A 19,873-nucleotide genomic window follows, 5' to 3' on the forward strand; every position below is an offset into this window, starting at 1 on the left:
CATTTCTTGAGAAATTATCATTGCCCTACATATTAACCAGTTTTGTCAGACATTCTAATTCAGATAAATAAGTGTTTGAATAAGTGCAGCATTTGAAACTGTCAGTCTTGAGCGTCAGTCTTTTGCAGTCAGAGAATGACAGCAATATTGCGGATAACAGTGTATTTGTCATTAGGAAGCCCTCCATAAGAGTGTAATTCCACCGAGGGTGCACAATCATCTGAACTGTTTTGTCAGCATTTGAAACAAAAAAAATGTGCATATCTGAAGAGCTGGAGGAATAAACAGTAATGTGGTACACGTGCCACATTTTATAAATCAAGCAAGAACAGTAATTTATGGGGGAAAAAATCGAAAAAAAGTTACAGCTTCTTTTTTTTTTTTTTTTTACAAATCCAAGATTTTCTGTGTAGATCCAGGATCTACACAGAAATTGTGTCTTGCTCCTTTACCCAACCTTTTCAAATTTGATTACTTTTTTGGATATCCTGCTAACAAAAAGACAAGGAGGATCAAAACATGGCATCCTTGGTGGAGCTGATAACAGCCTTTTGAGGTGGAAGTCACCACTAGGGTTAAACTTTATTTGCTTAGAAAGTGCAAATGAAGCACGAAGTCCTCAGCCTCTGTAGCTTTTGTGAAAAGGCGAAATAAAAATGTGTTTCTTTCCATGTATGCAGGATTTGAGGGGACACATTGTGAGATAGAGGTGAATGAGTGTCTCAGCTCACCTTGTCTGAACCAGGGTAAATGTCTGGACCAGGTCAGCCGCTTTGTCTGTGAATGCCCAGCAGGTTGGTACATTTGTGGCTATATTCATTGATTTCTATCCACTCAAACTGAAAATCAATCGGCTTATGAAATCCATCCTGTTCATAGTATGGTTTTGTAACCAGTATGTTCATCATATTTTTCTGTCTTCAGGCTTCAGTGGTGAAATGTGCCAGATAGACATAGATGAGTGTTCCAGCACACCGTGTTTGAACGGCGCCAAGTGTATTGACCGACCCAACGGATACGATTGTGAATGTGCTGAAGGTAAAGGGGAATAACAATATGTTGAAGTAAAAATAGTATTTGACCCATGGTGCAATAGTCTTTGTTATTGTTCTAAGAGGAAATACTCTCCCGCAGGCTTCACTGGTCTTCTTTGTGAGGAGAACATCAATGACTGTGTACCAGAGCCATGTCATCATGGTGTGTGTAAGGACGGCATCGCCACCTTCTCTTGTGAGTGCCAACCTGGATACACAGGCTCCATCTGCAATATCCAGGTCCAGGAGTGTCACAGCTACCCTTGCCAGAACCGAGGACGCTGTGTTGACCTGGTCAATGCCTACCAGTGTAACTGCCTATCCGGTACCAGAGGTAGGTACTTGGCATGTTAAAAAAATCATCGCCTGTATAGTGAGACCAGGGCATCAGCAGGGATAATTAAAATGTCTTAAATTCAGTTTCCCAAATATTAGGCCTTGGGTGTCATTAGTCTTAGTTTTACATTTTTGGGGCCCTAATTGCCACAGACATTTTGTTTTATTTATTTATCAATTTTAACTTCTTTGTCTCAAACTGAATCAAAGTCTTCTGTGTGAAAGTTATTATGACATGTTGATGTTATAAATCATTAAACCTACCTCTGAACCTATACTTTCCATTGCATCATACAAGAGGAGTTTCACATATGTTCTCTTCAAAAATAGTGCGTGCTGCAGCTTCTTTTGAAGGGTTTTTAAAAAAAGCTCTGCTCTTCCTGAGATCTGGTTGCTATAGTAACCATACAGACTGAATTGTAAACACAAAACATTGTGTGAGTTCTAGTTCCTCCAACGTTTTCCCACTGATGGATAATTAGCTCCACATAAGCTTATTTGAAAGATTCGGTCAGAGCCATTCGAAATAATCTGTTTGCCAGATCACATTAATGCGCTTTTAGAGTGAAGGTAACCGCTTGAATTGAATGTAAAGACCTCCATCCCCCACGACTAGAGCTTCCTGTGTAGCTTTCGATGTATAAAGTGTCGAGCACTCTGCATGTGCAGGTGGGTGTAGCAGTCACGAGTCTGGGTCAAGCGATGCAGTTATTATAGTTATGTATTATGCATTAGTTAATTTTTCTTATTTCATTTTGAATTTTTTTTTTTTTTCAATTCAGTTCAGTTTTATTATGTTCCCAGAGTGGGTTTGTTTCTTTCTGTATAGTTTTTATTGTTTAAGAATGATAAGTTTTAGTTTTTATAAGTTCCAGTATTGGTTTTAAGTTTCTTTTTTAATGATAATATGTCGGGTATTAGGTATTAGCAGGCTTTAAGAAGTTCAGAAAAGTTGTTGCAACACAGGCACTGCTTTGTGAAAGCATTTGACTAACAGTCATGTAGACATCCCGGTCTTAATAAACAAAAGCACCGGTGACAAATTTGATTAAATTGACAAAGACTGAAGACATTTCCTGTCTATTTTTTGTTTTAGTTGGTTTTGTAAATACACGTTGTTTCAGTTATTTTTAATGTTTTTTATTTTAGTTTTTATTTTTATTTCAGTTAAATGTTTTTTCACACCCAGTGTTATTTTATAGTTAAGTTATCTGTAATAACTTTGGAGTGCTACCCCACACTGCTCTGTGGATTAAAAGGCTTAATGTAGTACTGTACGCTGTACCACCCAGAGACTTAGTACTGAAGTCTGTACTGTCCTTGCTTTACCAAAACTGGCGTCAGGTCACCCTGTCTCACTTTCTGGTTTCATGCTCTCACTTCCCTTCGTCTGATCTCTCTGTCTCGTTTTCTCTTTGTATCTTCTGTTTCTCATCCTTTTCCTCTCGTGTGCTGTCTTCCACCTTAACAGCTGTTTCTTTAATGTTGTCGTTGTTAAGTTTTTTAACTTTATGTCATACTCTCAATTGTAGCCGGCCTCTGCTGTATTTAAAGTTTTTAACATTTCTTGCTGCATTTTTATGGAGTCTTGACTCCCCCTGGTGGTAAATGATCACATTTTGTAACAGCTTCTTGATATGCTTCACCTCACCTCAACTAAAGGGGACATGACAGGGTGTTTTTGATGAAATTGAAGCAAACATACAGTCAGATATAATGATATGCTTATAACCTGGCTTGTTACCATATATGAATATGTTATTATTTTTTTTTACGTAGGGCTTAACTGTGAGATCAATGATGATGACTGTGCCAGCAACCCCTGTGAGTACGGAGAGTGCCACGATGGCATCAACGAGTACAAATGTGTATGCGCACCGGGATATACAGGTATGTTTTGCTTTGATAACAATATGAAATGGTCAGTTATGAGGCAGGATTAAATAGTACACAACCTAAAATTTGCAAGCTAATATTTGAATGCTGTTTGTTAAATCAACGGGATAACAAAGAACTAATTTCCTCTCAATTGCTCTTTAATAGGAGTTAAATGTGATATTGAGATCAACGAGTGTAACTCAAACCCATGCATGAGTGGAGGAACCTGCGTGGACAAGGTCAACGGGTTCACCTGCCAGTGTCCACCCAGCACCCACGGCCCTCTGTGCCTCTCTGGGACCGACCACTGCGCTCCTCAGCCTTGTGTGCATGGAGAATGTATTGAACAGCAAAACGGGTACGTCACCTTTATACTGCAGGTATGACCAAAGTCAGGCTTGGGGGCCAATTGTGCACTGCGGACCGATTGTAGATGGCCCACAACTTGTCTTTCAAGAAACTTATGTGGCCCGCCACACAATAATGGTTAATCATGTAAGTGCACTTTGTATTTTTTCCATTCGAAAGTGTGAGCTGACGCTTTCAGGAGCAGTGGAAAGTGTAATACTTCTTCATTTAAAAATGACAGGGCTGCTTTCGTCTCATTTGTGTGTGTATGTGGGTGTGTTTTTTTTTTTACCCACATAATGCAAGAAGCAGGTGGCTGACAGGTAGTTTCACATTACCTATTCGGCCCCAATTCAAAAAAGTGTGGACACCCCCAGTATACCTTTACTGATGCTTGAAAATATATAACACACAGCAGTTATATGGTGATTGTGGGAATTTAAAAGATCTAAAGCAACAGTCAGGTCAACAACCAAATCATTTTCACCATGTTTCATTTTTATAGTGTTTCCCTTCACTCTGTTTAGATGTGGAGCCCCCCTGCTGTTTGGAGTTTTCTTCCAGCCTGTGCTTTTCTTGCTTGCTTTCTTGCTTTTCAAATTTCCCCCTGCAGAGCATCAGATTGCTGTAACAGTACAACTAAATGCAATTAATAATAATCCAAGTAAAAGTCATTCTTGAACTGATGCTGGAAAAAGAAATACACACTTGTGTTGTTGTTAATATATGACTAATTTCTTATTTCTAACTGGTGTTTTCCTTCCTGTTGTATAAAGGTATCATTGTGAGTGTCATGCCGGCTGGGTGGGACAACACTGTGAGCAGGAAAAGGATGAGTGCCAGTCCAATCCGTGCCAAAATGATGGCTCCTGTTTGGACCGACATAATGGCCACACCTGTGTGTGCCAACCTGGATTCAGAGGTAATGATAATATGTTACATTTCAGCATTGCCTTTATTTTTAACTTAGCTATTATTAGAGGAAATAGCACTCACTCTTCCTGTCTCATTAGGTATCAACTGTGAGAAGAACATAGACGAATGTGCATCCGGGCCCTGTCTACATCAAGGCATTTGTATAGATGGAGTCAATAGCTATTCCTGCCAGTGTAGTCCGCCATTCACAGGTTAGTGATATCACATTTCAGCCACATCAACATCCACTTATTAGCATGCAGTAGCTTTCTTTGTAGAAGCTAACTGAATATCCTTTTGGCAAAGACTTTCAATAACTTATTAACATTAACTTAGATCATTATCAAAAATGTGTGCTTTGTCAAAATAGGTAAACACTGTGAAGTGGAACAGGTTCCCTGTGCTTCTCATCCATGTGAGAGGGGAGGAGTATGTCATCCATCTGCAGACTACACCTCTTACACCTGTCGATGTCCTGTTGGATGGCAAGGTATGTGTGTGAGATATTGTGTTCATATGTCTGTTTGTTTGAGTTTGTATGGATGTGATACTAAAGCTTAGATCGGTTCTACACGAGCCTGGACAGTTTTTGTCCAAGCCTGACCCGAGCTTGACCCCAAATTTGTATTGTAGAAGAGGCCTTTAGTATATCACGCTTTAACCATCTTAAAATATATATATTTTTAAATATTAAAACATGTAGTACAAATTAAGTGCTGCATGTTTCCTCGCATCATTTCTCCTTCTTCTCTTCCTTCTGTTAGTCTTTAATCTCGTGCATGACAGGTTTGGCAAAGCATGGTGATGGCAATGCAGCGTGCAGATGATGATTACCACTGTACGCCGCATGTCGCATATTATGCACATCTCTTGCACTGCTGGGAAGGGAGGAGCAAAAATTACCACACAATTTGCCTTGCAGCTCCTCTTTCTTTTTCTCTCATTTTCCATTCCTCTCTCACCTGTGCTCTTTCCCCCGGTTCTCCACATGTTCCTGCCAAAGTGCCATTTAAGCATGAGACTGTTCACAACAGTTTCATTTTAAAAAAAATGAAATTAATAAACATCAAGCCTCGCGGTAATAGTGAGATATTAAAGACTTGCCCGGCCTAAACCTGGTGGGTCAGGTCAGGCGCAGTCGGGGTTCAAGCAGAGAATAAAAGCTCTATGTGAGACCGAGTGAAGCTATAAGATGGTGTGCCTGAGAAATTCATATCTAATATTATGTATTACTGCTAGACTGATGCTGTACTAACATGTTATTTGTGTAGGCACACGCTGCAGTGAGGATGTGAACGAATGCAAAAAGAACCCTTGCAAAAATGGCGGTCGATGCATGAACAGCCCGGGCAGCTACATGTGTAAATGTCAACCTGGATACAGCGGACACAACTGTCAGACTGACATTGACGACTGCTCACCAAGTGAGTTTCACTTTCAACTAATAAAATAATAGTGGCTGTAATAAATATACCCAAAGGAAGTTGCACCTCTGAATTTAGAAATGCCACATAAGATGATGCTTGTGTAGTATTCTTTGATGCATCTTCAGAGACTGGAGTTATCTCAAGCACTAGTGAAAAGCAGAATAGAAAGTCCCCTGAGATATATGATGTAAGCGTGGTGCACAATATAAAAATATCTCAGAGGAACAACCTTGTTAAAGTAAGGGAAAGTGCTTCCACTCTCTCCTTATTTCTTAGCCAGAATGCTGGCCCTTTGTTCATTGATAACTTTGATAAATTGTTCATTCAGGGGCGGATTAAAATAAATTTTTTGGTCATGGAAAACCTCTTTTCCCTCTCTTATCTCCCCTCATTAGACCCATGCCTGAATGGAGGCTCTTGTGTGGACGATGTTGGGAGTTTCTCCTGTGACTGTCGGCCAGGTTTTGAAGGGGAGCGCTGTGAAACTGAGGTAGACGAGTGTGCCAGCCAGCCCTGCAGGAACGGTGCCATCTGCCGCGACTACGTCAACAGCTTTGTGTGCGAGTGCCGACCGGGCTTTGATGGAATCCTGTGTGAGCACAACATCCTTGAATGCACTGAGAGGTGAGCCATACATTCATTCAAAGCACGGTCCATAAAACCAAGCATTTTATTTCCATGCTTAACTGCGGATTTCTGCTGAATCTCCTGAAAGGACCTGACAGAATGAATAATATCTGTGTCTGAAACAAATGTTCAGTTTGGGTAAGCTGAACTGTAAGACTTTGTTTAGGTGAACTTTATGCCTGGCTAAGGAAAAAGAAAATAAACACACTAGTTCTAAAGATGCCTGATTTGGGGTGAATCTGCCAGTGGTGCTTGCAGATTATGTATCTATTTAAGGGAAACTTTTTTTTATTTTTCATCCTGGATGCTATTTTCCTTTTTTTAAGTGACTAATGGACACATTGAAATTAATCTACTATTGAGAGAGAGAGACTGCAGCAGCAACAGCAGGAAAACAGGTTGCAGTGTCCCTTCAAGCAATTGACATCCACTAAAAATGCTTGTTTTTGCATCTGAAAAAAACCTTTCAAAAAGATTTCAAAACAAGTCTTCTTCTTGAGCAGCTTTTGGTTGCACACACTTACAAATACACTGCAAAAGAGAAGGAAAATTTCTATTTTCTCAATAGGGTCTTTTCCATAGTTGCAAAAATCTGCACCTTTAGTGGATATATTTGATGGTGCACATTGTCCGCAGGGATTACATTGCAGCCGTTTTTGCTGCTGTGGCTGCAGCTGTCTCTCTCAGTAGTGGACCAGTTTGAAAATCTATTGTCTCCATTAGTTGTAGAGACAAAAAAATGAAAAAAATTGGGCCCAGGTCAAAAAATACTCAAGTTGCATTTAAGCTGTTAACATAGGAATATATTTTTGTTTTCTGGAAGATTTTGCCTTTTCATTTGAAACTCACTCAAACATATCCAGCACTTTAGACAGTTTTTCATCAATCGCTACTTTCTTTTCCCCCTTTCCCCCAGCTCCTGTCTGAATAATGGCACTTGCATTGATGATATCAACACCTTCTCTTGCCGTTGCCGTCCTGGTTTTTACGGGACATTCTGTGAGTACGAGCAGAACGAGTGCGACTCTCAGCCCTGTAAGAATGGCGGCACCTGCACTGATGGCCTGGGCACCTACCGCTGCACCTGCCCCGTGGGATACAATGGACAGAACTGCCAGGTAAAGTGTCTTGAGTGTTGCTGCAGGTGTACAGAGTTGGTTGTGTATTAGCTGGGTCATATGTGTTCACAGCAATTTAATGTTTGCCAACATTTATAACAACTAAAGTACCCACTGTGCAAGTAAAGAGGGGCGTTGTATGCTGTACAGATCGGAGAGCTCTTTGAGGCAAATTCCTGATTCCGTAACTCTCTCTCCTTTTGTCTTTTGTATGCAGAACTTTGTGAACCTCTGCAGCCAGGTGCGCTGTCACAACGGTGGCACCTGCTCTCAGACGTCCACCTCCTGGACCTGCCACTGTCAAATGGGATGGACTGGACGTTACTGTGATGTCCCCAACATGTCCTGCCAAGACTTTGCTGCCAGGCAGGGTGAGGAAATACATGACCAACAACACGTAGGATGAGGACAGATATAATTCCCATTCCAGTAAAGCTGAATTTCTGTTAGCTAGAGACATCACAAGAGAAAAGTTCACTGGTCACTTAAGCCTGTCAAAGATTTTTTGTTGTTATTGTTATTGTTTTAGATAAGCAATAATTGTATATCGTTGCATTTTTTATTAACATTGTGTGCCCTCTTTTACCAAATAACTGCAGGTCTGGAAGTGGAAAATGTGTGTAAGAATGCCGGGCGGTGTATGAATGTGGGCAATTCCCACCGGTGTCAGTGCCAGCCAGGATACACAGGCAGCTACTGTGAAGAGATGGTTGATGAGTGCCAGTCAAACCCCTGTCGCAACGGAGCCACATGCAAGGACTATCAGGGCACCTACGAGTGTATAGTGAGTATATTCTCAGCTGTATGTGTATATAGTATGCGTTTGTCGGTGGTGTAGATGTGTATGTTTTGTGGCTTTTAAAGCTTTTACGTTTTAACTTGTATTTTAATACCAAACTGGCAGCAATTTTCCAAAGCAGCCAACGAGCTAACCTCTGCCTCTTGTTTCTTTGCTCCAGTGTAAACCAGGCTACCAGGGGGTGAACTGTGAGTATGATGTCGACGAATGCCACTCTAGACCCTGCCTCCATGGAGGAACTTGCATCAACCTCATCAACCGCTTCACCTGCTCCTGTCCGCCTGGAACACACGGTAAGACTGCATATTACGTATGCACACACACAGGATGATCAAAACAGCCCTTTAAACATTCATTAAGCAACTTCATTACTGCATCTGACACACACACTGATGTCCGTCTGTTTGCTGCCCTGTAGGGCTCCAGTGTGAAGTGAATGTGGATGACTGTGCCCCCAAGTCTGGTTCCTTTGAACCTCGCTGTCTGAATGGAGGACAGTGTGTGGACGGAGTGGGCCGTTACACATGCTCCTGCCCTCCGGGATTTGTTGGAGAACACTGTGAGGGGGATCTCAATGAATGCCTGTCCAGACCCTGTCACGCTCCCGGCAGCCTTGACTGTGTACAGCTGGTCAACGATTACCAGTGTCGCTGTCGCCTTGGATACACAGGTATGTCCGTATTATTGTCCAAAGGGACATAACAGCACCATGTTTGGTCATTCAGTGTGTTGGAGAACCAGCAACGCATCAGTATTTTTAGTATTTCAGTAACGTAAATGTCTTGATAAATTATTCTACCAAGTATTTCAATTCTTAATTTTTTTTTTTTCCAGGTCGTCATTGTGAGTCCGTGGTGGATCTGTGTCTGTCAAAGCCATGCCACAACAGTGGCGTCTGCTCTATGAACATGAGCTCAGTACATGGCTACACCTGCTCCTGTGTTCCTGTAAGTGTCTTTTGTGTTACCACATTTCAGCCATCACAAGAAAACATGGTTTCAATCGATTGTCCTCTTTTATGCTCACTTCCCAAACAGCACTTTTTCCATTAACCTCTCAGTGCAGACAGGCTCTTTGCGCTCTAATTTGATAATAATCAGTATAACGCTATACTTTTAGATTTTAAGTTAGCGTCCTGATTGACAGTGCTGTGCTCATCATCTGTCAAATAACTATTGGCATGCCATGTGTATGCATAGTTTTGCTTTTTGCACTGTGTTTTGATTTTTGTGCAAATGCCCAAAGTTCATGATGTGAACTGGATACGGTGTTGTGTGGTTGAAAAAAGAGTTCCACCGTAGTCGATGGTGAACGAAAAATGACTGTCAGGGAATGTGTTTCAGTTTATACCTATTTAACAATATAATATCTAACTTTTCTGCATTAAAATCTCTAAAAATGACAAGACAAATTTTATATATTTATCCCAAACATTTCCAACAATGTTCAAACCCAGAGAAATCTGTAAAACAATCAGGAACAGGGTCCTTGTCATTTGGTTGCCGTCACCTGTCAGTGGCGTCATATCCCCTTTGCACATCTGTCAGAGTTGCGGTTGTCTGGTGAAGCTCTGATAAACTAACTTTTTAGCCATTTTTCGGCCACATTTTTAATGATACACTCAGGTCTCAGCCGCTTTTGACTATATATTTAAACCGGATATAAGATTTTAGTCATCTGAAGTTATTAGAGACACAAGCTGAGCAAACATTTGCAACAGCTCAGTACCAGCCCCAGAGAATCACTGATTTTTTCCGTGAAATGCTTTATTGAGTTTTTTTTACCAATTGAAATCACCAGGTTCCTTCAGTGAACACTGAGGGAATCTTAACCGGAAAGAAACTGACTGCAATGTCAACATTGCTGCAGCTTTTGTTACTGTTTTGACTGTACGTTTAATACCAATTGTATTCCTCCACTTTCTTGATATTCTCATTTGTCTATTGGTTACCTTCCAGATTCAACTATCAAACAATTAATGAAAAAACTTACGGTGAACTATGTTAAATGTATAATTGCAATTTTTTTTTTTCAATAAAAGTAAAGTTTAACAAGCCCCAAAAAGTCTATAAAATCTTAAACAGAACAAGTTTTTAGTGTGTTTCTGAAGCTTAATTATCAATTAAGTCTCAGAGGATATTGGATCTGTTTCAGTAAGCTGTCTGCTCACAGTAAACAGTATAGTTAGTAGTTGTATATAAATATACTGAATGACTTCAGAAAGACAATGAAAGTGAACGGGTGACTGACATTACTACTGCAGTGTTTTTCTTCCTTTTGCTCTCACACTAGAGCATCAATCTTTTCTTTTTTTCTCCACTAACTTCTTGCTCCCTCTCTTATTCTCATGCTTGCTTCAGAGGGCCACACCATGGCTCAGGTATAGTAGACAAGCAGCAGATTTGTAGGAGAACCCAGATGTATACTAGTTATAGTAGTTTGGTTCATTAAAGGTCAGCTGCAAAGTTTTATCGGCCTTTTACAAATGTGATGTTAAGCCTATTTTTAAAATCCTCCATCACACTTTAACAACATTTTATGTTTTATAGGGCTTTACTGGGTTCAACTGTGGCGAAATCGAAGGCTACAGTTGTGCAAAGCTGCGATGCCAGAATGGCGGGCGCTGTGTGGAGTCACCAGGTGGTCGCCTGTACTGCCAGTGCCAGCCAGGCTTCAGTGGACCTCACTGTGAGAATGAACAGAGGTGTCCGTGGACCTGCCAGAATGGAGGCATCTGCATCAAAGACCCATCCAACCCATACCAGTACAGCTGCCGCTGTCCCATGTACTTCTCGGGACGATACTGTGAAAACAAAGTACAGACACCACCCCCTCCAACCTGCCCTTATGTGCAGTGTTTGCTGCAATCAGGGGATAAAGTGTGTGACAGCCAGTGTAACAACCATGAATGTCAGTGGGATGGAGGCGACTGTTCGCTCAACTGGCAGGGGCCTTGGGATAACTGCACTGCCAATGTTCCCTGCTGGGATCTCTTTAAGAATGGCCACTGTGATAAGGCGTGTGACAACCCTGGGTGCCTTTTTGATAGCTTTGAGTGCCAGGAGACCAAACCAGCCCCCTGCACGTATGTGACCCCCACTTCATTTATTTATTTTTTATTGCTGTTACATTTCCGTTAACATTTTGAAGCCAAATCAAGAGTCACCCACCCTCCATGTACTGTGTATTTTCAGGTATGATAAGTACTGTGCAGACCACTTTGGGAACGGCATCTGTGACCAGAGCTGCTACACGGAGGCTTGTGGCTGGGACGGCCTAGACTGTTCTTCTGACACTCCACCTAAACTGGTGGATGGCACGCTGGTCATCGTGGTGCGGCTGCAGCCGAAGGAGCTGCTCGGTGACTTGAGAGGTTTCTTGCGCTCCCTGGGAGCCTTGTTGCACACTAACTTGCAGGTGAAGCTGGACAAAAATAAGAAGCCAATGGTGTACGCTTACTATGGGGTGGAGGAGGAGCACGGACGGCACGTTCAGAGAAGCAGGAGCAAGCGGGAGATGGAGAGGGAGGTTATTGGGTAAGGATAGCTCATGATGGGATGCTCACATAATTTCTCTTCTTCCAAGCTGCCATCTAATACTCAGGAGCTTAAGACCTCAGTAACCATGTGTCATTAGTAATTTTACATCTTTGTCTGCGCAGATCTGTGGTGCACCTGGAACTTGATAACCGTGAATGTTCCCAGACTTCTGTCGACTGTTTCTCCAACACTAATGAGGCTGCGTCATTCATTGCAGCAGCGCACATCAAAGCTGAACTGCCTTACCCTCTAGTATCCGTTAACAGTAAGTGAAACCTGGCATTCAACAGCTAATTCAACTGGTTTATTTTGGGGTAAAAACCTCAATCAAATGCACACAAAACAACTCATATTAGGTCGGTATTTGTACTCTACAGGTGACCCGACAGTTAAAACTGAGACACCGATTCTGATGATTCTGGTCGGAGTGGCAGTCGTTGTTATTCTGCTTGTCCTGGTGCTGGGGATGCTTGCAGCCAAGAGGAAGCACAAACATGGTGCCCTGTGGCTGCCTGACGGCTTTTTGGCCACTAAGAATGACAAAAGGAGAGAGCCTGTCGGACAGGATGACTTTGACATGAAGTAAGTGGATATAGAGAGAGTATAAACTATGTATACAAGTTTTCTGCCCAACCTGGAGTGTCCTGGTTGGGAACCTGGGGTCACAAGGCCCTCTTGATTCTAAGGGACGCTTGAAAACTTAGGTTTGAGTAGGCCAATATCTCAGCATTTATCTAACTTCTGTACATATCTTGTCCTGCCTTGGAAAAGTACTAATAAAACAATACCCAAGCATGAGGGGGAAGAAAAAAAAATATGCCCTTCAAATATGTATGGTTGCTATAAAAAAAATAATGAAACGTACTATGGGCTGAGAAACATATGGGAAGTTCCTATGACTATGAGATCTCTGTTGCAATGTCCACATCACATTTTATCCTTTACAACACGTTGCATTTCTCCACATGAAAGGCGCATATTGTCTAGTAAACACACCAGCTAGCAGCGTTGTATCTATTACTATGCAAAACCCTGTTTCCCCCCCGTTATTTCAGTTTCTAATGAATACACACCAAATCTGTCACACTCCATCTGCATATGACACCAGATGCTGCTGTTACACACACTGTTTTTATTTTAATGTAATTTAGCTGCATTACCATCAAAATTAAAACAAAATCTTTTGATAACTAAATGGTGTTTTAAATGATGCCGAAATATATGACACTTTGCAGCGTGCATTATGAATATTGCACACTATCCTAAATTCTTTATCCTTTATATTGGAGTGAGCACGTTGGATTTAATTTAATAAAAAAAAATGTTAACAAATAACATTTATTTAATGACTGTTTAACGTCCTGACTCCATTCAAATACTCAAACAGTAACTCTGTCTTGTATACAGTAACGACTGAGAGAATTTATACCAGAGTGAAATGTAGGGCTGGTTAGGTGGTCTTGGGCGAAATGTGGGCTTACAAAGTGATGTTTCTCTCCTATTTTTAAGAAACTTTTGTGTAAGATACTGTATTTTATATAGCTTAGTGGGATAAGAAGAAGACTGCAGTTTTACTGTCCAGTTCACAGTGATTAATATCGCTGGATATTACTATAGCTGGAACATGCATGCTGTGTCCTGCAATAAATAAAAGCAGAATGTAATGTTATTATCGCTTTAACTTTTTTTTTTCAGGAATTTCAAGACTCAGGATGGAGCCATGATTGATGGGAATCAGAGTCAAAGATGGCTGGAAGACGAGGTCCCATCCAAGAAACCAAGAGTAAGTGAAATGAGAAAGAAAAAAGAAAAAAGCTGATTGATCGGAGCAGTTGGAGGGGGAATGTTTGGAAATGAGGAAAGGTTGTGGCTGCTGTGAACGTTGTTTCAAGTTCTGTTGCTTCTTATAGACTGAAGACAAACCCTTGCTGCCCATCGCTATGGATGGAGGTGTTGACCGAAGGGAGTGGACCGTGCAGCATCGCAAGGCTGCTGACATCACCCTCACTCCCCCGCAGGCCGACCTGGATGTTGACTGTCTCGATGTTAACGTCAAGGGACCTGGTGAGAAAAGTGAACTTCTGAATTCTACATCTGTTCATTTTCACAGATTCCCTTAATAATATATTGCTTCTCTCTCAGATGGATTCACCCCGCTGATGTTGGCGTCTCTGCGTAATGGCGGAGGCCCGGACTGCAGCCTGCATGGAGAAGAGGAGGAGGAGAGCGGAGGAGATGAACCAGGTCCGAGTGTCATTTCAGACCTGATCGCTCAGGGTGCTTCTTTGATGGCTCAGACTGACCGTACGGGAGAAACGGCGCTCCACCTGGCTGCCCGCTACGCCAGGGCTGATGCTGCTAAGAGACTGCTGGACGCCGGCGCTGATCCCAACGCCCATGACAACATGGGCAGAACTCCGCTGCATGCTGCCGTGGCGGCTGACGCCCAGGGAGTCTTCCAGGTGAGACTGTTTGATCAGACTCGGTTATAAACTTCAGGTGAATCTAAATTTGGTCAATTTTTTTATTAGACACCAGTTTCATCATCGCATTTACTAAATAAAATAAATAAAAATCGGTCAATCCTATGAACGCATAATGACTATGGAAATCTGGACCACTATCATTTGACATGTTTCCTTATCTTTGTCTTCTCTTAGATTCTGATCCGTAATCGTGCGACCGAACTGGATGCCCGGATGAATGACGGCACGACTCCGCTGGTCCTGGCAGCCAGGCTAGCTGTGGAGGGCATGGTGGAAGAGCTGATCCACTGCCATGCTGACATCAATGCTGTAGACGACCACGGTCAGCAAACATTTCTTATATTTACTCTTCCTGTGTAATGTCTTTATTTATTTTTTACTCTAATGTATAGTGTATGAGTTGCAGCATTTCAGTTTGTTGCATTACAGTATTGTTCGTATTGAAACTGCAGTATTACAATTCGAAGTCATGCTAGTTATGACGGACGGGAGCTGACAAAATAAGTGAATAAATACATTAATTTGCTATTGAAATATCATAAAATGTATACATTAATTGATATAAATTGATATAAATAGATATTTCTCTTTTAATTATTTGCTTTATTTATTTACCACTGTATTGATTCCCCTATTTATGCTTCCATTTTTAATTAATTTATTAAATTTTAAGAGTATTTTTGAATTTTTTATATTTATATTTACTGACTTACTTACTTCTATCTCAAAGGTAAGAAGGACATTTTATAAAAATCCATGCATGCAAATAAGAAGTGTTGATGGCAGTAAACCTTAAAGACGCTGTAATACTTACTTCAGTCCTGATTAGCTCTGATTAGTCGCAGAAAAATAGTTATGACTGGAATGTAGCAGAAAAGTTTAATTGGAATAATTTAATTCTGGTTAACATGAATGTGCTTCTTTGTCTTTTCTCTGCGTCTTTCCATTTTAGGCAAATCTGCTCTGCACTGGGCAGCTGCTGTTAATAATGTGGAGGCCACTCTTGTCCTTTTGAAGAATGGAGCCAACCGTGACATGCAAGACAATAAGGTCGGTTCTTGTGCTTTCATTTATGCTGTTTCAAACCATTGTTCCTTAGTTTTTGCATGCTGACAAATATTCTCCGCAGTGGTGTAACGGTAATTTAAAAAATTTGCATGTATCTACATGAATTGTACCCATCCGACTTTTATTCTGAGATTTATTTAAAATGCACAGATTTAATTGAGACTCAAAACAGACGTTTTGTGTATTAAAACCCGTTGTTTGCTGTGCTCCCCTCAGGAGGAGACCCCTCTGTTTCTTGCAGCCAGAGAAGGCAGCTTTGAGGCCGCTCAGGTTCTTCTTGACCACTACTCCAACCGTGACATCACCGATCACCTGGATCGACTGCCCCGCGATACCGCACAAGAACGTATGCATCATGACATAGTGCGTCTGCTGGACCAGTACAATCTGGTTCACAGTCCACACAACGGGCCTAATCACATGGGCGGAGGAAACTCCGGCGTCATGTGTGGGGCCAACGGAGCAGGCTTCATCGGCATGCGCCCCGGGCCGCAGGGGAAGAAGAGCCGGAGGGGCGGAGGTGGAGCGAAGGTGGGAGGTGTTGGCGGGGGAGCTAAGGAGCTCAAAGACATGAAGGCGAAGAGAAGAAAGAAGCCTGCTGGAGGGGAGGGGCCGGGCGTCGGTGCAGGGGGAGGAGGTGGAGCAGGCACAGGAGGAGGGAACGCGAATGGCGTTAAGGCAGCAGGACTTCCAGAGAGCTCGGTCACCATGTCACCGGTTGACTCCCTGGAATCACCGCACTCATACACAGGCGACGTGTCCGGCGCCGTCTCCACCACAGCGAACTCCCCGCCGCTCCTGAGCAGCCCGACCTCCAGACCGATGCTGCCGCCCGTCAGCCACATGCTGGGACAGCAGCAGGGCTGGGTGGGCATGACCAAACACGGCTACGGCGGCCACATGTTTGGCCTTGTGCCACACCAGATGGGAGGATCTCACCCTGGCATGAGCCAACGCCACGGCCAGGGCCCGATGATGACTCCCATGAATGTCACCATGAGCAGAGAGCAGCTGCCGCCCATCGTCACGTTCCAGATGATGGCCCCTGGAGGAGGCCAGCCAATGCTGAAGCAGCCTCAGCCGGGGCAGGTACAGGTGACGCAGTCCCAGAGCCAGACCCAGAATCAGGGTCACTCCCAGCAGGGGCCGGGCCACCTCCGATGCTCCCAGAGTATGATGTACCAGATGCCTGAGCAGATGAGCATGGCGCACGGGCTCTCCCACGCCATGCAGCACCCTCACACCGTCAGCCACGGAGGCCACAGCGGGATCGAGGGCCAGTCTCGGCCGCTGCCTTCCTATCCGCCCATGCAGAGCCCCGTGGATAAGTACCCCACTCCCCCCTCCCAGCACAGCTACACCACCACCGGCTCAGAGGGCACCACCCCGGGCCACTCTGCCCACCCGCCCAGCGAGCACCCATATCTCACCCCTTCGCCTGAGTCCCCGGACCCTTGGTCGTCCTCTTCGCCACACTCCAACTCGGACTGGTCTGATGTCACCACCAGCCCCACCCCACTGGGAAACCCCCACCATGCACTGCCGTCTTCACACCACACACACATTCCAGAGCAGGTGCAGCTGCAGCCGCAGTCGCAACAGATGCAGCAGGCCTCTCAACAGCCTCCGCTCGGAAACATGCAGGTGTTTGCGTAGACCGCCCGAGTGAAGCGTAAACAGACTGACTTTTGGGTTCTGTGCAGTTGAATAACGACACGCAGTAACTCATCTAATGCTTTTCTCACGTCTCCTGTTAAATCTTCTCATTTGTTCCTGATTAGGAAACGTTTTCTTCTCCTCTTTGCACTTAAGAACGGCTTGTATAGTTTTTAAAACGTTGTTGAGTATTATCAGCTAGAAATCAAAAGTTCTCAAAACCAAAAAGCAGTTAGCTATCCGTCACAAGTTTAAATCCACGTTGCTCCTCTGATCCCAGCCGAGTGTCCTCTGCTCTCTGGTGGCAGAGGCAAGACTTTTCTTTTCGGCCTTTGGCGCCAAAACACAAACTGTTTATTGAGGGATCAACGAGGAAGTGCCGACCAGATGGCGGCCGGCTGGTACTGCGACAGAAAAACAGACTGTTGAGATGGACACTGAGTCAGAGAAGCGGACGTTCTGCAGTGATTCTGTCTTTTTTGGAGAACATTGTCTTTTCGCTCTGCTGTTTGCTATCCTTACGTGTTCAATGTGATAAGCCTGCCAATACTAACTCGTCGTCGCAACTATTCACTCTCCTTTTTTAATACGATGGGTCACATTCAGTCGATGCTTTAATTCAGCAAAACTACCTAGTTGTTGCCTTAATGTTTTTTTACTCATGCATTGTTTTTTAATATGCTAAATGGGGAATTTTATAAATTGCATGACTAGAAAGACAAAATCAAGTACATTTTTTATAGAAATGCACACAAATGCATCTTGTTACTAAATGGTTGTACAATGGTTGTATTAACTGCATTGATTACAGTTGATAGATGTTCGTGTTTCCCATCAAATGTCTGAACAGAAAGTTCAATAAATTCAGCTGTGTGCAGTTTATGACCTGAAGGCAGTTACTATTACAGAAATACAAGTTGATTTGAAACCAAATCGCAATCAGAGACGGTGCCGCTGTATTTCATGTGTTGTTGAGGGATTAATTAAGCTTGACAAACTTTATGCAAAAACAGACGTTAGTTTTGTTGTATGATGAAATGTAAATAGACTTACAGCACATTCTGCTTATTATTACTGATCTGGATTTGGCAAAAGTTGACTTTTTTTTTTTTAAATGTTTCTTTTATATATATATATGAATTCTGTTCGCACTTCTTGAATGATTCTGAATGTTACAGAGGTGCATGTTTTTACTTTTAAACTGCCTCCTTGCTAAATGTTTCCTCTTCCAAAAATCATTTAACCAATTTTGCCTTTTGCTTAACTACAATCAGTGTATCTCTGCACCTTTTTTTTAAACTGTAATGATTCATAAACCAAGTCTGGAGGTGAGTACAGTTTGATAAAGTATTTTTTTATCTTCCTTTTTAAAGTCAAGGTGGATCATAGCTTTGTGTGACTGCTGTGTAAACACAGACAATCATTCACTGTTTTTTTTTTTTTTTTTGAAACTTTGAGAAGAACATCAGTGTCTCTAAGACCAAATTCTTGTTTTTCTGCCAAAAATGTACATCGTGTCCAAATTTTTATCAGTTGTTGCCGTTGTTTGTATTAGTGTTCTATAAAAGACACACAGCACACACACACACGATACAAAGAAATGTTTGAATTACCACTGCAACCAAATTATTCACCAATATTCCCCGTTACCTGACACTTTTTCTCTGTACCTGTGATGTCCCTACAGTTTCACAAAACACACGTTGAGGTGTCAGTCTGTTTTTGAAAGAGTTCAGCATGTCGGTTCACGTTCATATGCAAGGCCACGTGTCTATTTTCTGTACATAAAATGTTTTTAGTTTTTTTTTATTGTACTTCTCTCTGTTAACCAAATAGCCTATAATATACTTGCCATATGAAGTAGTGTTCACCATGTTTTATAAGGTAGAAGAACTAAAACTGATGAAAAATAAGTTGTCTGTTGTCAAAAAAACCAAATGATCAACCAAATGTGCTTACTGAAATAAAGCCCAGATCTTCGTAGACTTCTGCACTCATGTCTTTTTTGTTGTTTAAAATATATTGTAAATTTATCTGCATGTTCAGACAGGTGTTTGAAAGTGTTTTATGATGTTTTTTATGTGGAAAATTAAAGTAAGGCACAGATAAGAATAGAATTCAAGTGTTAAATTATGGATAACCACAGGTTGTATTTTATTTAAAAAATATAAATGGAATATTCCTATTCAACTTATTACAATTTGCCTCTTAGGGCACTGGATTTACCTAAATAATTTTTATGTAACATCTTGTTTCCCAGATCCAAATTAAGTTATTAACATCCCATCATGCTCTGTGGCATATTTAAAACTATTCATCACCAGACATAAACACCCATATGTTTAAAAATGAAATAAATAGAAATAAAAGTTATATGTAGATAGATAGATAGATAGATAGATAGATGTGTGTGCAAAATAAAGTTTCAGAATGAGAAAGCTGTCTATTTTTGTGCACAATGTGCAAAATATTAATCAGGAGATGTGCAAAAGTCTGGGAAAAGACAGTCAGTTGAGGTCATTTTATTGATGAGGCCCACTGCAGTCAGGAAGAAACTGCTCTTGTATATGCACTGCATGTATATGCACCCATCAATCTGAAATAATATTTGCAAACATATCACAAAAGTGCTATGTTTTAAA

General features: G+C 42.0%; 1 protein-coding gene across 1 annotated transcript in view; it reads left to right on the top strand.

The window, feature by feature from the left end:
• notch2 (notch receptor 2) overlaps nucleotides 1-19,216 on the top strand; it is a 55,140-nt gene extending 35,924 nt beyond the window's left edge. The window contains exons 10-35 of the mRNA XM_042481852.2: nucleotides 681-794; nucleotides 925-1,038; nucleotides 1,135-1,368; nucleotides 3,150-3,260; nucleotides 3,414-3,606; nucleotides 4,373-4,518; nucleotides 4,610-4,723; nucleotides 4,882-5,001; nucleotides 5,783-5,935; nucleotides 6,334-6,562; nucleotides 7,482-7,683; nucleotides 7,901-8,054; nucleotides 8,283-8,467; nucleotides 8,643-8,775; nucleotides 8,901-9,152; nucleotides 9,317-9,429; nucleotides 11,032-11,567; nucleotides 11,677-12,018; nucleotides 12,144-12,286; nucleotides 12,399-12,603; nucleotides 13,717-13,804; nucleotides 13,932-14,085; nucleotides 14,164-14,483; nucleotides 14,682-14,829; nucleotides 15,460-15,557; nucleotides 15,792-19,216. Of these exons, the coding sequence (XP_042337786.2) occupies nucleotides 681-794; nucleotides 925-1,038; nucleotides 1,135-1,368; nucleotides 3,150-3,260; nucleotides 3,414-3,606; nucleotides 4,373-4,518; nucleotides 4,610-4,723; nucleotides 4,882-5,001; nucleotides 5,783-5,935; nucleotides 6,334-6,562; nucleotides 7,482-7,683; nucleotides 7,901-8,054; nucleotides 8,283-8,467; nucleotides 8,643-8,775; nucleotides 8,901-9,152; nucleotides 9,317-9,429; nucleotides 11,032-11,567; nucleotides 11,677-12,018; nucleotides 12,144-12,286; nucleotides 12,399-12,603; nucleotides 13,717-13,804; nucleotides 13,932-14,085; nucleotides 14,164-14,483; nucleotides 14,682-14,829; nucleotides 15,460-15,557; nucleotides 15,792-17,231 (6,041 nt within the window). The 3' untranslated portion in view covers nucleotides 17,232-19,216. The remainder of the gene's footprint in view (nucleotides 1-680; nucleotides 795-924; nucleotides 1,039-1,134; nucleotides 1,369-3,149; nucleotides 3,261-3,413; nucleotides 3,607-4,372; nucleotides 4,519-4,609; nucleotides 4,724-4,881; nucleotides 5,002-5,782; nucleotides 5,936-6,333; nucleotides 6,563-7,481; nucleotides 7,684-7,900; nucleotides 8,055-8,282; nucleotides 8,468-8,642; nucleotides 8,776-8,900; nucleotides 9,153-9,316; nucleotides 9,430-11,031; nucleotides 11,568-11,676; nucleotides 12,019-12,143; nucleotides 12,287-12,398; nucleotides 12,604-13,716; nucleotides 13,805-13,931; nucleotides 14,086-14,163; nucleotides 14,484-14,681; nucleotides 14,830-15,459; nucleotides 15,558-15,791) is intronic.
• The last annotated feature ends 657 nt before the right edge of the window (nucleotides 19,217-19,873 follow it).

The sequence above is a fragment of the Plectropomus leopardus genome, chromosome 5 (assembly GCF_026936395.1).
Source record: "Plectropomus leopardus strain MGB_pleo_1.0 chromosome 5, ASM2693639v1, whole genome shotgun sequence".
Classification (NCBI taxonomy): domain Eukaryota; kingdom Metazoa; phylum Chordata; class Actinopteri; order Perciformes; family Serranidae; genus Plectropomus; species Plectropomus leopardus.